The following is a 19,274-nucleotide window of genomic DNA, read 5'->3' on the forward strand; positions in this document are numbered from 1 at the left end:
GGGAAGGACTGCCCGTTCCATGATCTCGCCATCACGGTTGACAACTCCGTTGTGTCTTCCTCCCAGAGTGCGAAGAGCCTTGGCATGACCCTGGACAATACCCTGTCGTTCTCCGCTAACATCAAGGCGGTGACCCGATCCTGCAGGTTCATGCTCTACAACATTCGGAGAGTACGACCCTGCCTTACACAGGAAGCGGCACAGGTCCTAATCCAGGCACTTGTCATCTCCCGTCTGGATTACTGCAACTCGCTGTTGGCTGGGCTCCCTGCCTGTGCCATTAAACCCCTACAACTCATCCAGAATGCCGCAGCCCGTCTGGTGTTCAACCTTCCCAAGTTCTCTCACGTCACCCCGCTCCTCCGCACACTCCACTGGCTTCCAGTTGAAGCTCGCATCTGTTACAAAACCATGGTGCTTGCCTATGGAGCTGTGAGGGGAACGGCACCTCCGTACCTTCAGGCTCTGATCAGTCCCTACACCCAAACGAGGGCATTGCGTTCATCCACCTCTGGCCTGCTGGCTCCCCTTCCTCTGCGGAAGCATAATTCCCGCTCAGCCCAGTCAAAACTGTTCGCTGCTCTGGCACCCCAATGGTGGAACAAGCTCCCTCACGACGCCAGGACAGCGGAGTCACTCACCACCTTCCGGAGACATTTGAAACCCCACCTCTTTAAGGAATACCTGGGATAGGATAAAGTAATCCTTCTACCCCCCCCCCCCCTTTAAAAAGTGGTTATCCCACTGGTTATAGGGTGAATGCACCAATTTGGAAGTCGCTCTGGATAAGAGCGTCTGCTAAATGACGTAAATGTAAAATGTAAATGGGTAACATAGCAAATATGCCTACTCTTGTGCTTGGCACGTGAGCCAACAGCTCGCAGATACAGTGCAGATAGGCTAGTGGCATGACAGATTATTATGAACAAGAGCCAAACTGAAATAAACTCTTTAAATACTCAGTGGTCTCCACATTATTTTCGCTAGGCGGCGATGTTATTGATTCTATCCTGTCCTTCGAAAAGGTGTGACGACATTTTCTTTTGTCGTTAATTATTCAGGAAGTTGACGTCTACCTTTTCCACCAATCAGACTAACGGATACTATTCCGCTTCCTCGATTACCTCCTAAACCTTTTTAAATAAACCAATCATGACAGTGCATTAAGTCATTTAAAGAAGTGTCGTCATCGTTCTTTAAAAAATTATAACTTTACCTGTTGCAGAAAGAAACACGTCTCAGAAAAGTTTGGGAGGTGATGTTCCTTTTAGGTAGATGTAAAAGTACCGTTTGTCAATAACGACGTTTGGAATTAAGTTGGAGTAAGTAGCATAGCTCACATTTGTTAACACCTAAATTGAATGTTTTGTTGCATACAATGTAAATAGTATCGTAAATGACGGGGAAAGGCAGCAAGTTTGCCAGGTAGCTAACGTTAGCTAGCTAAAGTTGTCCGTTTAATTTGAGGTAACGTTAACTATCAAACGTCAGTGAATTGAGTTGGCAAAGATTAACTAAATGTACGTGTTAGTTAAGTAGCTATACGTTTTTCTTAGTATAAGTTCAAAACAATACTTTTATTCTTGTACCCTGCATGGAGTCCGAAAGGCAGATTCAAACATGGCCCAATTTGGATTCGAGAATGATATTCACAACATTCTGAAGCTGTATATGCCAATCACAAACGCGCCCATGGCGAGGTGGCAAAGAAAAGCCAGTTCGTCCATGTCGACCAGCAGTGCCAACACCAGCGCTCTATCACCTGGCAAATCCGCAAATAGATCTCTTACTATGTCCAAGACGCCTAGTAAAACACCAGGTAACTAACTACTATTTAGCTTTTCACCTTTGAATTTTGCTCTACTACATTTGCTTCTGTCTAGTGTCTTTCAGCTGTCTATGGGTGTGGCACTGTTGCCAATTAGTGGTTTCACCTAGGGTTCCACTAATTTGTCCTTCTCTCTTTTCTTAGGTAAAAATAGTAAGTGCACACCTTCAAAGGCAGGTGGTGACCGTTTCTTTCCCACTAGGAACAACAAACAGATGGAGGTGGCAAGCTTCCTGCTCTCAAAGGAAAATGAGCCTATGGACACAAACCCCTCCGGTGAGGCTCTTCTCTAACATCAGCACATTTGTTAATATCGCATTGTAGGTCAAAATCTGCACATTTGTCTTCGTAGGATAACTAGAAGGCTTGGTCTGTCACACTCAATGGATATGACATTGAGGAGGCAAAGATCTTGCATCTGGGAGGAAAACCCTTGAATGCTCCAGAAGGTAGGCCTACCGTTGGTAATGATGGCGTGACTTGTCAGTTGATATCAGAATCTAATGTCCCATTCTCTTTTCTTTGCAGGTTACCAGAACAACCTGACAGTCCTCTACAGTCAAGTTCCTACCCCAGTCTCCACCAAAATGACCAGATACATATCATCTGTACCTGACAGAATCTTAGATGCTTCTGAACTCCGAAATGATTTCTGTGGGTCTCCTGCCAACACAGTACCACAAATGTCTAACCTGTCTGGGGAGAAGGTACAGAGGGACCTATCGTAGAGGTCTGTCTTAGATGCTCCTGAACTACAAATTGAGGAGTGAGTCTCCTGCCAACACAGTAAATGTCCAGTAACCTACCTGGAGAGTAATCCTAGCTGTGGGTGAAACATGGGCCTGCTGTCTGCATGTAAATCACACATTGATTTCAGTGGGAAATTTGCAGAAAGTGATTAGAGCAACTATCTCAAGTTGGGATCTGGCCCTTTTTATCGTCACTCTATCAACTTAATTAAATCGGAGTGGTGGTGGCAGGAGCATTCTTTAACTGACTTTAACGGTCTATTTACCTTTGGCCCTCCTCTAGCTCAGTTGGTAGAGCATGGTGCTTGCAACGCCAGGATTGTGGGTTCGGCCAGTATGAAAAATTTATGCACTAACTGTAAGTCGCTCTGGATAAGAGCGTCTGCTAAATGACTAAAATGTCTGTTCCCACAGATTTGAACCTACTGGACTGGAGCAGTCGGAACCTTCTAGCGGTTGCACTTCACAACAGCGTTTGCCTGTGGGACGCCGCCCAGGGTGACATCGTCCTGCTGATGAAGATGGAACGGGAGGAGGACTATATCTGCTCCGTGTCGTGGATCAAGGAGGGCAACTTCCTGGCCATTGGTACCAGTGACTGCAAAGTTCAGGTAAATGTCTTAAGTGAAACACTCACCATTCAAATATTTTTTTTGGCTTCATTGCAATTTTATGTTGTTGGAGAGAAAATAATGATTTGATGTTTATTTTATTTTATATTTCACCTGAATTTGACTGACCGTAGTTGTGGGATGTGGAGAACCAGAAGCGTCTACGCAGCATGGCCAGCCACACTGCCAGAGTTGCCAGTCTGAGTTGGAACAATCATGTTCTCTCCAGGTAAAGGATCATGATTTGAACGTCACATTTTGAATAGTCAAGTCTCTGTCCCTCCAGGATCTTTTGTGTGATACTTGTGGCCAAAATGTTCTAATCTATCTACAGACAGCCCAATTCTAATATTTTTTCCAATTATTAGTCTTTTGACTAATCAGATCACTTCATTTGTCAATTGGGCAAAAATATTAGAATTGGGCTGCCTGTGCAAACAGCCTTATTGTTGTTGATTAACCATTTTATGATTATTGCTTTTTCCAGTGGCTCCAGATCCGGTCACATCCACCACCATGACGTGAGGGTAGCCGACCACCACATCTTCACCCTGTCTGGGCACTCTCAGGAGGTGTGTGTGTGGGCTGATGTGGTCCCCTGATGGGAGATACCTGGCCAGCGGAGGCAATGACAACCTGGTGTATGTGTGGCCAGGAGGGCAGCGGCCAAGGCAGTAGTTCTGTCCACCGCTTCAGTGAGCACCAAGGAGCAGTCAAGGTGAACAAACTTTGAACTTAAAACTATCATTCTTGGTGTGAAATGCTAAACTACAATGTTTTTATTGAAGGAGTTGGGGTTGAATTACATGACACAATTTGATGCACATGTCCTCTCTTTGAAGAGATGCCCAACGCTTTATTTAAAATATATATATATATTTAACCTTTATTTAACTAGGCAAGTCAGTTACGAACAAATTCTTATTTACAATGAGATGCAGTGCCTTAGACCGCTGCGCCACTCGGGAACCCTAATGATTGTATCTTACTAAAATGTCTTAGGCTTTGGCCTGGTGCCCATGGCAACCCAACATTCTTGCGTCTGGAGGTGGCACCAGTGACTGACACATCCGCATCTGGAACGTCAACAGTGGTTCCTGCATCAGTGCTCTGGACACTCAGTCTCAGGTAACTGCACTCACCTTGAACTCTAATGGGGTTGTGAAGTCTATCAAAATTGACCAGGTTGATATTACCTCCAGGTCCCTGCTCAGTCATAGCCGCATGTGTGTTTGCATACCAGTCACCTTTTGAAGTGAGTTTACTTTCATAACTGCTATGCCATATGATCAGAAGTTAACTGGTGGTCAAATCTGCCTTACAGGTCTCCTCTTTGATGTTTGCGCCAAACTACAAGGAATTGGTCTCCAGCCACGGATATGCCCACGACAACGTAGTCATCTGGAAGTACCCCTCCTTGACTAAAGTGGCAGAGCTCAATGGTAATTGTCTGGTCTGAAACAGCTATTCATTTATGTATAAACTTAACGGCTCTGTGTAAATTGGTCAGTTGTCATTAATGTGTAAGTTGACAAAGAGCATTGTTGTCTGAAGCTGTTAGTGTCTATCATAGTCCAAATATTTGACCGTTGGCTATCATACTTTACGAATTCTCAGCGCAGCTCTAGCAATTTCTCCAACTGTCAACCCATTCAAACTAAGAGGACTCGTACCGGAGCTACATTGGTTGGGAATTGTGGGGAGGTGCATGTTTGGGCTGTGCGTCTCCTGCAGATGGTGGTCTCAGAGTACACGTTTCAAACTGTAGCCTTGGATTTATTCTGAGGTCAAAGTTCAAAACTGAAACCGTAAACTGTTTTTTCTTTTTCATCCCAGGTCACAAGGGCAGAGTCTTGAACATTACCATGAGTCCAGACTGCTCGACTATCGCCACTAGCTGGTGATAAAACTGTCCGGTTCTGGAAGAGCTTTGAGCTGGATCCAGTCAAAAAGAAGGCAAAGGAGATTAAGTCCACCAGCAACATTATACACCAATCTATCCTATAATGGACTTTTGTATTGTATGTTTTCAAGTTATTGATCAACTCCTCTGAATAGTTTTTACTAAATTATGTACGAATTGTTTGTATTCACTGTGAAATAAAGATGGCCACTTACATTATCTTGCGTTTGAATATTTTGCAGCCTTGCCACAACTTTCGATTTACAAATATTATAGTAACTAGTTTATTTTTGCAAATACTGTTAAGACACTCATTCAATGTATAACTGAACTTCATTTATTTGCTGGAACCCAAACTAATTTCTGCCTTTGATTCATTGCTTATAGTTGTATTGGGCGTTTCAGGGGTGACTCACTAGTTTAATTTCTGGAGTGCATAATATTGGGCGCGTTGCTGATGCCTGGATAGGTATTTTGCATATCAGCTAACCAAGTTTATAGCAATCTGACGTGGCAGCAGGGGAGTTCCAACTGCTTGTCCAAAGACAGGACTAGTTCTAGGTCAAGTCTGATGTACAGACCACTCCAGGCATTGATAACATTTTAGGAACAGCAATCTTTTGAAACTAGCAGAACGACTGCAGTGAACCAATGGGTGCTTTCCAGTTACTTTCTCCAGATTATGTTCAGTTCCTGAGCAACATCTCCAGGAATGAAGAATTCTAGAACGTCTCAGTGAGACACTTGCCTTAGGTTTAGAACAGTTAAATATGGGGTAACCTTTTAATGAACTTGAAAAGTAGAGTACACCCTTGACTGATGGTGAGGAAAAGATGGCTGGGACATGTGCAGACTACCATCAGACATGCACCCTGTGATTTCCCTATGCTGGACATTGAAGGAAAGCCAGAACATTCAAAAGCAACAAGAACTGTGGCCTGACCTGGAGGACCCTTACCAAGAATGCTGCTGCAGACCGGATACAGCGGCTTTCTTGTGGATGCCTTATGTGCCTCAAGGTAAGTAATGACTGACAGCCTTACACTTAAAATAGGTTTTATTTCAAGAAGTTAAATATACAAACAGCAGCAAAAAAAACTGTTGGACATTAACACAAACCCCACCTCTTTGAAAGTGAACTGTGTACGCTATTTACAAGCGTGTTCCAGTCCTTTCAGTCAAAACTACAATATTCTCAAGCAATGCCAGCCAAACAACCAGAAGAGTCCATGGGTGGGCTATCATTGGCTGTTTCAAGCCTGGGTTTGAGGTGAATATTAGTGACGATGACACCTCTTCATACAGGGTGATCTACAGTTAGATCACACTATGTTCCCTCAACCACCCACAATTTAACAAACACAGTGCAGCAAGTAGGGACTAACTGCCAAATCCATTACGCCATTCATATCCCACAAACTGTGGGGATAAATATAAAAATATACATTTGAGGAAAGTGATCAGTAGCTAATATAAAAGTATACTTTTTTGGAATCTTTGGCATTTTGGAGGCTCCTTCAGACAGTTATGTTTCCCCTTCCAAAAGAACAAAACTAGACTTCCTTCACTTTGCCTAGTTGGTTATGGCCGTTGACACGATGCGCTGTTGTCCCGTTGCCATTCTCCAGTGGCTTGCCGTTGAGGACCACGGTAACGTCGCCGTTGATAATGCCGTTGATAACGCCATTCTGCTTTAGCTTCTCCATGGTTGCCGTAGGCAGCCGTTTCCCCTTCACGTAGGCCTGAATCCAGAAGTTGGAGAAGAGTAGGAAGAAGAAGGTGCCGTACATCCAGATAAGGTGAATGAACATGGGCACCTGAAAGTCACACTTCTCCATGAAGTAGTACTGAGAGATGTGAAGTGAGATCAGCACAAACTGGACCTAAATAAAGAAGAAAGAACATATTGGTGTGTAGATGGCGCAGGACTCACTAATTCACAACAGTAATACCGGCAGCTACCCACAAATCAATGCTTCCCTTTAACATATTGGCAGAAACTAGTACATCATTAAGAAAGAACACCCACCAGCTGGATTGCAGTCATGTACTTCTTCCACCAGAGGTATTTCTGGAAGCGAGGTCCAGCAGCAGACAGGCCGTAGTAGGTGTACATGATGACGTGGACACAGCAGTTGACCATGGCATGGAACGAGCTCATTCCCCCTGCTGGAGGTTCACAATATGACAAGCACAGTTTTAAAAACACACAAACATACTCCAAGAGTAATTCTTAATAGTCACAGGGGGATAACAAAATAAATGTTACTAAATGGATTTTGTTTAGCGTTCTTATTCCCTTGTAAAATTGCAGAGCATTCATTGTGGTGATAAGGTTTATTTAACAACCCCCCAAAAGTTAATGTAAAGTTAAAACAGGTTATATGACCAGCTGTAAGCACACTACATGGGGATGATGATGTCATCACGAGGTCAAGCTTACCAGGAGCAATGGTAATTCCCCACCACCACGTGAAGGGCATGAAGGAGTGATGGAAGACGTGTAGAAATGTGATTTGGCTGTGTTTCTTACGCAGCACAAAGAAAAACTGAAAATCAGACAAGAGCTCAAGTTACTTTAAGCAAACATTGTTCAGATATCACCATTTGTATTTTACTAAGGGTGTCGGAGAAAGATGCAGTCAGAACATGTACAAAATCTAAATGATTTAGGCTAGCATCAAACATTTTATTCACAAACATGATGTTCAGATAGAGAAATCATTCTTACGGTATCCAGAAGCTCGGTTAATTTAGAGAAGAAAAACCACCAGGCCACTTGAACCATCTGACAAAAGGAGAACAAAAGTACAGAAAAGAAATAGCATGGAATAAAATATCACATCATATGCATGTTCAAATGTAAAGTAAAATGTAAAAAAAAAAATTGAAATGTTATGAAAAAAGATGCCATCATGAGATGCAATACAGATTCACTCAAAGAAAATAACTTACCCTCAGAGCCTGTGGGTTGCTTGAGTAGTCACACAGGTCACATCTCCAGGTAAAGGTGGTGCCCCATCCTGACATCAGGAACTTCAAAGGCAAAGCACAGAACTCGCTGTCATATCATCCATTCATAAACGCTGGGAAAAGTCTTACTACAGTATGTCTTCACAACAAGGCTCTTTGATTTCTTTGAAGAACTTTCATTCTCCTGAATGACTAACTGCTTTGCTCACCTCATAGACTAGGAAGGCATTCAGGGACACCATGCTGAAGTTATAGACGATCATGGCTGTTTTAAGGTTATAGGGCTTGCGGTTGGCCATCAACCGAGGCCCTGCGTACAGCGAGAAGAACACATAGCCCATCAGGATGCTGGTCATCTGGAAGGGGGTCCGCATCAACGGGTAGGGCAACAACCGGTGGTCTGAGGACAAGAAATCAAGCAATTAATCAATATTTTTGAGACAACAATACAGGCTACACCAATAGCATGGTACAAACTGCAAATCACCAAATTGATTTAAATAAAATTGAAATAATAAAAATATAAACTTAAGCGAAAGCACTCACCCGTTCTTTGCAACACATACTCATAAAACACCATAATACTGGATCCCACTTCTCGCAGCATTTTGATGGCCTCTTTTCTCCTTTATTCAGTCGATCAAAAAAAACCTTAAATATACAGACAAAAATACAATTTGCTTGAAAAAACAGTTGGTGGTGATAATGGCAGGTTATGTGGTTATGCCTACATGGGATGCAGTAATGTGTCCTGAGGCCTATAGACACAGATGTAAGATGATGATGAGCAAAGCAAAGTCATACTGCCTCCCACACTAAACAAACAGAGACAGCTACACAGGCCCATCATATACCTGATAATAAAACAATACAACACTTGCTTTATTGGTCCATTTGCACAGATACAGTGGGGGGAAAAAAGTATTTAGTCAGCCACCAATTGTGCAAGTTCTCCCACTTAAAAAGATGAGAGGCCTGTAATTTTCATCATAGGTACACGTCAACTATGACAGACAAAATGAGAAGAAAAAAAATCCAGAAAATCACATTGTAGGATTTTTTATGAATTTATTTGAAAACTATGGTGGAAAATAAGTATTTGGTCAATAACAAAAGTTTCTCAATACTTTGTTATATACCCTTTGTTGGCAATGACACAGGTCAAATGTTTTCTGTAAGTCTTCACAAGGTTTTCACACACTGTTGCTTGTATTTTGGCCCATTCCTCCATGCAGATCTCCTCTAGAGCAGTGATGTTTTGGGGCTGTCGCTGGGCAACACAGACTTTCAACTCCCTCCAAAGATTTTCTATGGGGTTGAGATCTGGAGACTGGCTAGGCCACTCCAGGACCTTGAAATGGTTCTTACGAAGCCACTCCTTCGTTGCCCGGGCGGTGTGTTTGGGATCATTGTCATGCTGAAAGACCCAGCCACGTTTCATCTTCAATGCCCTTGCTGATGGAAGGAGGTTTTCACTCAAAATCTCACGATACATGGCCCCATTCATTCTTTCCTTTACACGGATCAGTCGTCCTGGTCCCTTTGCAGAAAAACAGCCCCAAAGCATGATGTTTCCACCACCATGCTTCACAGTAGGTATGGTGTTCTTTGGATGCAACTCAGCATTCTTTGTCCTCCAAACACGACGAGTTGAGTTTTTACCAACAAGTTCTATTTTGGTTTCATCTGACCATATGACATTCTCCCAATCCTCTTCTGGATCATCCAAATGCACTCTAGCAAACTTCAGACGGGCCTGGACATGTACTGGCTTAAGCAGGGGGACACGTCTGGCACTGCAGGATTTGAGTCCCTGGCGGCGTAGTGTGTTACTGATGGTAGGCTTTGTTACTTTGGTCCCAGCTCTCTGCAGGTCATTCACTAGGTCCCCCCGTGTGGTTCTGGGATTTTTGCTCACCGTTCTTGTGATCATTTTGACCCCACGGGTGAGATCTTGCGTGGAGCCCCAGATCGAGGGAGATTATCAGTGGTCTTGTATGTCTTCCATTTCCTAATAATTGCTCCCACAGTTGATTTCTTCAAACCAAGCTGCTTACCTATTACAGATTCAGTCTTCCCAGCCTGGTGCAGGTCTACAATTTTGGTTCTGGTGTCCTTTGACAGCTCTTTGGTCTTGGCCATAGTGGAGTTTGGAATGTGACTGTTTGAGGTTGTGGACAGGTGTCTTTTATACTGATAACAAGTTCAAACAGGTGCCATTAATACAGGTAATGAGTGGAGGACAGAGGAGCCTCTTAAAGAAGAAGTTACAGGTCTGTGAGAGCCAGAAATCTTGCTTGTTTGTAGGTGACCAAATACTTATTTTCCACCATAATTTGCAAATAAATTCATAAAAAAATCCTACAATGTGATTTTCTGGATTTTTTTCCCACAATTTGTCTGTCATTGTTGACGTGTACCTATGATGAACATTACAGGCCTCTCTCATCTTTTTAAGTGGGAGAACATGCACAATTGGTGGCTGACTAAATACTTTTTTCCCCCACTGTATACTTGATTTTTGCTGTCACCGTGGTACCCAACATGACACACAACACATCACAGGCTGGAAGCAGCACAGGGTCTGCAGTAGAGCAGCTTCCCTGGAGCTCTAAGGGGTAAAGTGCCTTGGTCCAGTGCACAATGCGGTAGGTAGTATACAGGGATATTGATAGACAAACTAAACAAATACTTCACAACAATAAAAAAAACACTACAGAGGGCACTGTAGTCCGTCTGACCATGACAATATGTCAGTCAATGTTAAATAGATCCTACTGGGATTATTCATAGGTAGCCTCAGTAATATTATAGTCACTTTTCTAGAATAGCCAAGTGTTTTATTCCACTATCAGCCATGGACATAAAACCTAACCTGGGTTCAAATACTATTTCAAATATATAAATTACTTTCACATACATTTCGAGGTAAGTATTCAGATAGGTTTTATTTGAAAAGATAAGTAATTGAATATTGTAATGTATTTGGAAATAAACTTGGAAAGTATTGGCATGTATTTGAAAATACTCAAATACATTGACTCAAATACACTCCCATGCATTTAACCAAGGTATTTGAAAATAGTATTTGAAATGATTAGAAGATGCTTTCAAATAGAAGTAGTTGATTCAGGTCACATTATTTGAAAATACTCAAATACACAAAAAATAAATTTTTAAAATCAGGTTGTCATAGAAAAGTATTGGGCGGGCCACCTAAGCATTTTTCTAAGTCACCCAGCGTAAAAAAATTAACACTAAGTTTAAAAACGTATACGACTAAAACCAGATATAAAGCATGTAGAAAAGGACCTATATATTTTTTTATAATAGATATTTGAGAACTAACAATCACTAAAATAAAAGCTAGACAAAAACTATGACTTACTCATGAGCCTTGATTGTTTAGTTTGCCATGGCAAAAATGCAGAGAATTACATGAAATTTGCGTTAAACCAGCAAACTTTTCGATCAGCTCCCTGGCAGAATGTATAGAATTGCAGGAAATTTGCTTAAAAACTGCAACATTTCTCTCAGCTCCATGGCAAAAGGTGTAGAATTGCAAAATGTCTCTGTGTAGAATTGAAGGAAATGGCTTAAAAAATATAAAGAATTATAAAAAATGTAAAGAATTCTTGCCCTGGGCCTTGACCGAATTCAGTTGCGCTGATGGGTTGGCCATGCCCAAGGCACACCCACCACCTAAACCCCTTTTTGATCCAGAAAAATACAAATACAAATGTACTTGAACCCAGGTCTGCATGAAACAGTTCATGTGCTATCTACACAACAGATTACAAAGACAAACCGACTCAATTAAAACTGCATTTCACTTGTTCAGTGTTTACTTCAGTTTCTAGCAAGAAACACTACGGCAAAGGTACATTTTCATACAGTTGTATACCATATGTAAGTGGAAAGTAAAGCCCCTAGTTTTCCTTGAGGGTAGACTTTATTTACATAACTGAACCGGACATTATACCAGGCAGTTGCAGCCCCACCATCTGTAACCAACACGAGGAGAGAATATGTGGTCCACTGTAGCTCAGTTGGTAGAGCATGGTGCTTGCAACGGCAGGATAGTGGGTTCGATTCCCAAGACCAACCATACGATACATTTATGCACGCATGACTAAGTAACTTTGGATAAACCTGTCTGCTAAATGGCATATATACAGTGCATTCAGAAAGTATTCAGACCACTTCCATTTTTCAAATCAAACTGTCACATGCGCCGAATACAACAGGTGTAGACCTTACCGTGAAATGCTTACTTACAAGCCCTTAACCAACAATGCAGTTCAAGAAAGAGTTAAGAAAATATTTACCAAATAAACTAAAGTAAAAAATTATAAAAAGTAACAAAATAACAATAACGAGGCTATCTACAGGGGGTACCGGTACAGAGTCAGTGTGCGGGGATACAGGTTAGTTGAGGTAATTTGTACATGTAGGTAGGGGTAAAGTGGAGGGGTGTCAATGTAAATAGTCCGGGTGGCCATTTGATTAATTGTTCAGCAGTCTTATGGCTTGGGGGTAGAAGCTGTTAAGGAGCCTTTTGGTTCTAGACTTGGTGCTCCGGTACTGCTTGCCGTGAGGTAGCAAAGAAAACAGTCTATGACAATTTTTTGGCCTTTCCTCTGACACCGCCTAGTATATAGGTCCTGGATGGCAGGAAGCTGGGCCCCAGTGATGGACTGGGCCGTACGCACTACCGTCTGTAGCGCCTTACGGTCAGATGCCGAGCAGTTGCATCACTGCCTGGTATGGCAACCGGTCAGGATGCTCTCAATGGTGCAGCTGTAGAACTTTGAGGATCTGGGGACCCATGCCAAATCTTTTCAGTCCCCTGAGGGGGAAAAGTTGTTGTCGTGCCCTCTTCACAACTATCTTGGTGTGTTTGGACCATGATAGTTTGTTGGTGATGTAGACACCAAGGAACTTAAAGCTCGACCTGCTCCACTACAGCCACGTCGATGTTAATGGGGGCCTGTTCGGCCCGCCTTTTCCTGTAGTCCATGATCAGCTTCTTTGTCTTGCTCACATTGAGGGAGAGGTTGTTGTCCTGGCACCACAATGCCAGGTCTCTGACCTCCTCCCTATAGGCTGTCTCATCGTTGTCGGTGATCAAGCCTATCACTGTTCTGTTGTGTCATCAGCAAACTTAATGTGTTGGAGTCGTGTTTGGCCCACGCAGTTGTCAGTGAACAGGGAGTAAAGGAGGGAACTAAGTACGTACCCGAGGGGCCCCAGTGTTGAGGATCAGCGTGGCAGATGTGTTGTTACCTACCCTTACCACCTGGGGGCGGCCTGTCAGAAAGTCCAGGATCCAGTTGCAGAGGGAGGTGTTTAGTCCCAGGGTCCTTAGCTTAGTGATGAGCTTTGTGGGAACTATGGTGTTGAACGCTGCGCTGTAGTCAATGAACAGAATTCTCACACAGGTGTTCCTTTGGTCCAGGTGGGAAAGGGCAGTGTGGAATGCGATTGAGATTGCGTCATCTGTGGATCTGTTTGGGCGATATGCGAATTGGAGTGGGTCTAGGGTATCCGGGATTATGCTGTTGATGAGTGCCATGACCAGCTTTTCAAAGCACTTCTTGGCTACCGACATGAGTGCTAGGGAGTGGTAATCATTTAGGCAGGTTATATTCGCTTCCTTGGGCACAGGGACTATGGTGGTCTGCTTGAAACATGTAGTTATTACAGACTCAGTCAGGGAGATGTTGAAAATGTCAGTGAAGACACTTGCCAGTTGGTCCGCGCATGCTTTGTGTACACGTCCTGGTAATTCGTCTGGCCCCGCCGCTTTGTGAATGTTGACCTGTTTAAAAGGTCTTGCTCACGTCGGCTACCGAGAGCGTTATCACACAGTCATCCGGAACAGCTGGTGCTCTCATGCATGGTTCAGTGTTGCTTGCCTCGAAGCGAGCATAAAAAAGGTATTTAGCTTGTCTGGTAGGCTCGCGTCACTGGGCAGCTCGCTGCTGGGTTTCCCTTTGTAGCCCGTAATAGTTTTCAAGCCCTGCCACATCCGACGAGCGTCAGAGATGGTGTAGTAGGATTCAATCTTAATCCTGTATTGATGCTTTGCCTGTTTGATGGTTCGTCTGAGGGCGTAGCAGGATTTCTTATAAGCGTCCAGATTAGTGTCCCGCTCCTTGAAAGCGGCAGCTCTAGCCTTTAGCTCGATGCGGATGTTGCCTGTAATCCATGGCTTCTGGTTGGGATATGTACGTACGGTCACTGTGGGGACGACGTCGTCGATGCACTAATTGATGAAGCCGATGACTGAGGTGGTGTACTCCTCAATGCCATTGGATGAATCCCGGAACATACTCCAGTCTGTGCTAGCAAAAAACAGTCCTGTACCATAGCATCTGCGTCATCTGACCACTTCCATATTGAGCGAGTCACTGATTGTTCCACATTATGTTATAGCCTTATTCTAAAATGGATTAAATTAATATTTTTCCTCAATCTACACATAATACCCCATAATGACAAAGCGAAAACAGGTTTAGACATTCTTGCAAATTTATAAAAAATGAAAAACAGAAATACCGTATTTACATAAGTACTCAGGCCCTTTGCTATGAGACTCAAAATTGAGCTCAGGTGAATCCTGTTCCCATTGATCATCCTTGAGTTGTTTCTATAACTTGATTGGAGTCCACCTGTGGTAAATTAAATTGATTGGACATGATTTGGAAAGGCACACACACACACACACACACACCTGTCTATATAATAATAATATAATATGCCATTTAGCAGACGCTTTTATCCAAAGCGACTTACAGTCATGTGTGCATACATTTTTGTGTATGGGTGGTCCCGGGGATCGAACCCACTACCCTGGCGTTACAAGCGCCGTGCTCTACCAGCTGAGCTACAGAGGACCACAGTTGACACAGTGCATGTCAGAGCAAAAACCAAGCCATGAGGTCGAAGGAATTGTCCGTAGAGCTCCGAGACAGGATTGTGTCTAGGCACAGATCTGGGGAAGGGTATCAAAACATTTCTGCAGCATTGAAGGTCCTCCATCATCCTTAAATGAAGAAGTTTGGAACCACCAAGACTCTTCCTAGAGCTGGACACTCGACCAAACTGAGCAAGGGCCTTGGTCAGGGAGGTGACCAAGAACCTGATGCTCACTCTGACAGAGCTCCAGAGTTCCTCTGTGGAGATGGGAGAACCTTCCAGAAGGACAACCATCTCTGCAGCACTCCACCAATCAGGCCTTTATGGTAGAGTGGCCAGATAGAAGCCACTCCTCAGTAAAAAGGCACATGACAGCCCACTTGGGAGTTTGCCAAAAGGCAGCTAAAGGACTCAGACCATGAGAAACACGATTATCTGGTCTGATGAAACCAAGATTGAACTCTTTGGTCTGAATGCCAAGCGTCACGTCTGGAGGAAACCTGGCACCATCCCTACGGTGAAATATGGTGGTGGCAGCATCATGCTGTGGGGATGTTTTTCAGCGGCAGGGACTGGGAGACTAGTCAGGATCAAGGGAAAGATGAACGGAGCAAAGTACAGAGATCATTGATGAAAAGCTGCTCCAGAGCGCTCAGGACCTCAGACTGGGGCGAAGGTTCACTTTTGAACAGGACAACGACCCTAAGCACACAGCCAAGGCAACGCAGGAGTGGCTTCGGGATCTGCAGAGAAGAATGGGAGAAACTCCCCAAATATAGGTGTGCCAAGCTTGTAGCGTCATACCCAAGAAGACACTAGGCTGTAATCGCTGCCAATAAAGGGTCTGAATACTTATAACATTTACATATTTCAGTTTTTTTTTATTTGTAATAAATTTGCACACATTTCTAAAAAACAGTTTTTGTTTTGTCATTTTTATTTAACATTATTATTTTTTTTCACCGTTGTTTAACCAGGTAAGCCAGTTGAGAACAAGTTCTCATTTACAACTGCGACCTGGCCAAGATAAAGCAAAGCAGTGCGATAAAAACAACACAGAGTTACATATGGGGTGAAACAAAACATAAAGTCAAAAATACTACAGAAAATATATATACAGTGTGTGCAAATGTAACAAGTTATGGAGGTAAGGCAATAAATAGGCCATAGTGCAAAATAATTACAATTCGTATTAACACTGGAAGGATAGATATATAGCAAGAGATGATGTGCAAATAGAGATACTGGGGTGCAAATGAGCAAAATAAATAACAATATGGGGATAAGGGAGTTGGGTGGGCTAATTTCAGATGGGCTGTGTACAAGTGCAGTGATCGGTAAGGTGCTCTGACAACTGATGCTTAAAGTTAGTGAGGGAGATAAGTGTCTCCAGCTTCAGAGATTTTTGCAGTTTGTTCCAGTCATTGGCAGCAGAGAACTGGAAGGAATGGCGGCCAAAGGAGGTGTTGGCTTTGGGGATGACCAGTGAGATATACCTGCTGGAGCGCATGCTAAGGGTGGGTGTTGCTATGGTGACGAATAAGCTAAGATAAGGCGGGGATTTGCCTAGCAGTGAGTAATAGATGGCCTGGAGCCAGTGGGTTTGGCGACGAATATGTAGTGAGGACCAGCCAACAAGAGCGTACAGGTCACAGTGGTGGGTAGTATATGGGGCTTTGGTGACAAAACTGATGGCACACTGTGATAGACTACATCCAATTTGCTGAGTAGAGTGTTGGAGGCTATCGCCGAAGTCAAGGATCGGTAGGATAGTCAGTTTTACGAGGGCATGTTTGGCAGCATGAGTGAAGGAGGCTTTGTTGTGAAATAGGAAGCCGATTCAAAATTTAACTTTGGATTAGAGATGCTTAATGGGAGTCTAGGTCAGACCCGTCGAGAGTAGTGATTCTAGTCGGGTGGGCGGGTGCCAATAGCGTTCGATTAAAGAGCATGTATTTACTTTTACTAGCGTTTAAGAGCAGTTGGAGGCTATGGAAAGAGTGTTGTATGGCATTGAAGCTCGTTTGGAGGTTTGTTAACACAGTGTCCAATGAAGGGCCAGATGTATACAACATGGTGTCTTCTGCGTAGAGGTGGATCTGAGAGTCACCAGCAGCAAGAGCGACATTGATATACACAGAGAATAGTGTCGGCCCAAGAATTGAACCCTGTGGCACCCCCATAGAGACTGCCATAGGTCCAGACAACAGGCCCTCCGATTTGACACATTGAACTCTATCTGAGAAGTAGTTGGTGAACCAGGCGAGGCAGTCATTTGAGAAACCAAGGCTATTTAGTCTGCCAATAAGAATGCAGTGGTTGACTGAGTCGAAAGCCTTGGCCAAGTCGATGACGAAGTCTGCACAGTACTGTCTATTATTGATCGCAGTTATAATATCTTTTAGGACCTTGAGCGTGGCTGAGGTGCACCCATGACCAGCTCGGAAACCGGATTGCATAGCGGAGAAGGTACGGTGTGATTCGAAATGGTCGGTGATCTGTTTGATAACTTGGCTTTCAAATACTTTCGAAAGGCATGGCAGGATGGATATAGGTCTGTAACAGTTTGGATCTAGAGTGTCACCCCCTTTGAAGAGGGGGATGAACGCGGCAGCTTTCCAATCTCTGGGGATCTCAGACGTTACGAAAGAGAGGTTGAACAGGCTAGTAATAGGGGTTGTGACAATTTCGCAGATCATTTTAGAAAGAAAGGGTCCAGATTGTCAAGCCTAGATGATTTCTAGGGGTCCAGATTTTGCAGCTCTTTCAGAACATCAGCTGTCTGAATTTGTGTGAAGGAGAAGCGGGGGGGGCATGGGCAAGTTGCAGCGGAGGGTGCAGAGCTGGTGTCCGGGGTAGTGGTAGCCAGGTGGAAAGCATGGCCAGCCGTAGCAAAATGCTTGTTGAAATTCTCGATTATCGTAGATTTAACAGTGGTGACAGTGTTTCCTAGCCTCAGTGCAGTGGGCATCTGGGAGGAGGTGCTCTTATTCTCCATGGACTTTAGTGTCCCAAAACTTTTTGGAGTTAGTGCTACGGGATGCAAATTTCTGTTTGAAAAAGCTAGCCTTTGCTTTCCTAACTGCTTGTGTATATTGGTTCCTAACTTCCCTGAAAAGTTGCATATCGCGGGGGCTGTTCGATCCTAATGCAGTACGCCACAGGATGTTTTTGTGCTGGTCAAGGGCAGTCAAGTCTGAGGAGAACCAGGGGCTATATCTGTTCTTAGTTCTGCATTTTTTTGAATGGGGCATGCTTATTTAAGATTGAGAGGAAAGCACTTTTAAAAAGAACAACCAGGCATCCTCTACTGACTAATGAGATCGATATCCATCCAGGAAACCTGGGCCAGGTCAATTAGGAAGGCCTGCTCGCTAAAGTGTTTTAGGGAGCGTTTGACAGTGATGAGGGGTGGTCGTTTGACCGCGGACCCGTTATGGACGCAGGCAATAAGGCAGTGATTGCTGAGATCCTGGTTGAAGACAGCGGAGGTGTATTTAGGGGGTAAGTTAGTCAGGATGATATCTATGAGGGTGCCCATGTTTACGGATTTAGGGTTGTACCTGGTAGGTTACTTGATAATTTGTGTGAGATTGAGGGCATCTAGTTTGGATTGTAGGATGGCCGGGGTGTTAAGCATATCCCAGTTTAGGTCACCAAGCAGTACGAACTCTGAGGATAGATGGGGGGCAATCAATTCACATAGTGTCCAGGGCACAGCTGGGGGCTGAGGGGGGTCTGTAGCAAGCGGCAACAGTGAGAGACTTATTTCTGGAAAGGTGGATTTTTAGAAGTAGAAGCTCAAACTGTTTGGGCACAGACCTGGATAGTATGATAGAGCTCTGCAGGCTATTTCTACAGTAGATTGCAACTCCACCCTCTTTGGCAGTTCTATCTAGACGGAAAATGTTGTAGTTGGGGATGGACATTTCTGAATTTGTGGTGGCCTTCCTAAGCCAGGATTCAGACACTGCTAGAACATCAGGGTTGGCAGAGTGTGCTAACGCAGTGAATAACTCAAATTTAGGAAGGAGGCTTCTGATGTTAACGTGCAGAAAACCAAGGCTTTTACGGTTACAGAAGTCAACAAATGATACAGTGAGGGAAAAAAGTATTTGATCCCCTGCTGATTTTGTACGTTTGCCCACTGACAAAGAATTGATCAGTCTATAATTTTAATGGTAGGTTTATTTGAACAGTGAGAGACAGAATAACAACAAAAAAATCCAGAAAAACGCATGTAAAAAATGTTATAAATTGATTTGCATTTTAAAATGAGGGAAATAAGT

General features: G+C 43.6%; 1 protein-coding gene and 1 pseudogene across 2 annotated transcripts in view; one reads left to right on the forward strand and one right to left on the reverse strand.

The window, feature by feature from the left end:
- The first annotated feature begins 1,150 nt into the window (after positions 1–1,150).
- On the forward strand, positions 1,151–5,310 carry LOC121535284 (annotated as a pseudogene).
- An 820-nt stretch (positions 5,311–6,130) lies between these two features.
- The window catches only part of LOC121534639 (elongation of very long chain fatty acids protein 1), a 30,812-nt gene continuing 17,668 nt past the window's right edge, over positions 6,131–19,274 (reverse strand). For both annotated transcript variants that reach the window (XM_041841218.2, XM_041841219.1), the window contains 7 exons: positions 8,611–8,715; positions 8,274–8,464; positions 8,047–8,127; positions 7,823–7,879; positions 7,535–7,640; positions 7,121–7,260; positions 6,131–6,974 (listed from right to left, as the gene is read on the reverse strand). In XM_041841218.2, the coding sequence (XP_041697152.1) occupies positions 6,645–6,974; positions 7,121–7,260; positions 7,535–7,640; positions 7,823–7,879; positions 8,047–8,127; positions 8,274–8,464; positions 8,611–8,671 (966 nt within the window). In that variant the 5' untranslated portion in view covers positions 8,672–8,715 and the 3' untranslated portion in view covers positions 6,131–6,644. The remainder of the gene's footprint in view (positions 6,975–7,120; positions 7,261–7,534; positions 7,641–7,822; positions 7,880–8,046; positions 8,128–8,273; positions 8,465–8,610; positions 8,716–19,274) is intronic.

The sequence above is a fragment of the Coregonus clupeaformis genome, chromosome 21 (assembly GCF_020615455.1).
Source record: "Coregonus clupeaformis isolate EN_2021a chromosome 21, ASM2061545v1, whole genome shotgun sequence".
Classification (NCBI taxonomy): Eukaryota; Metazoa; Chordata; class Actinopteri; order Salmoniformes; family Salmonidae; genus Coregonus; species Coregonus clupeaformis.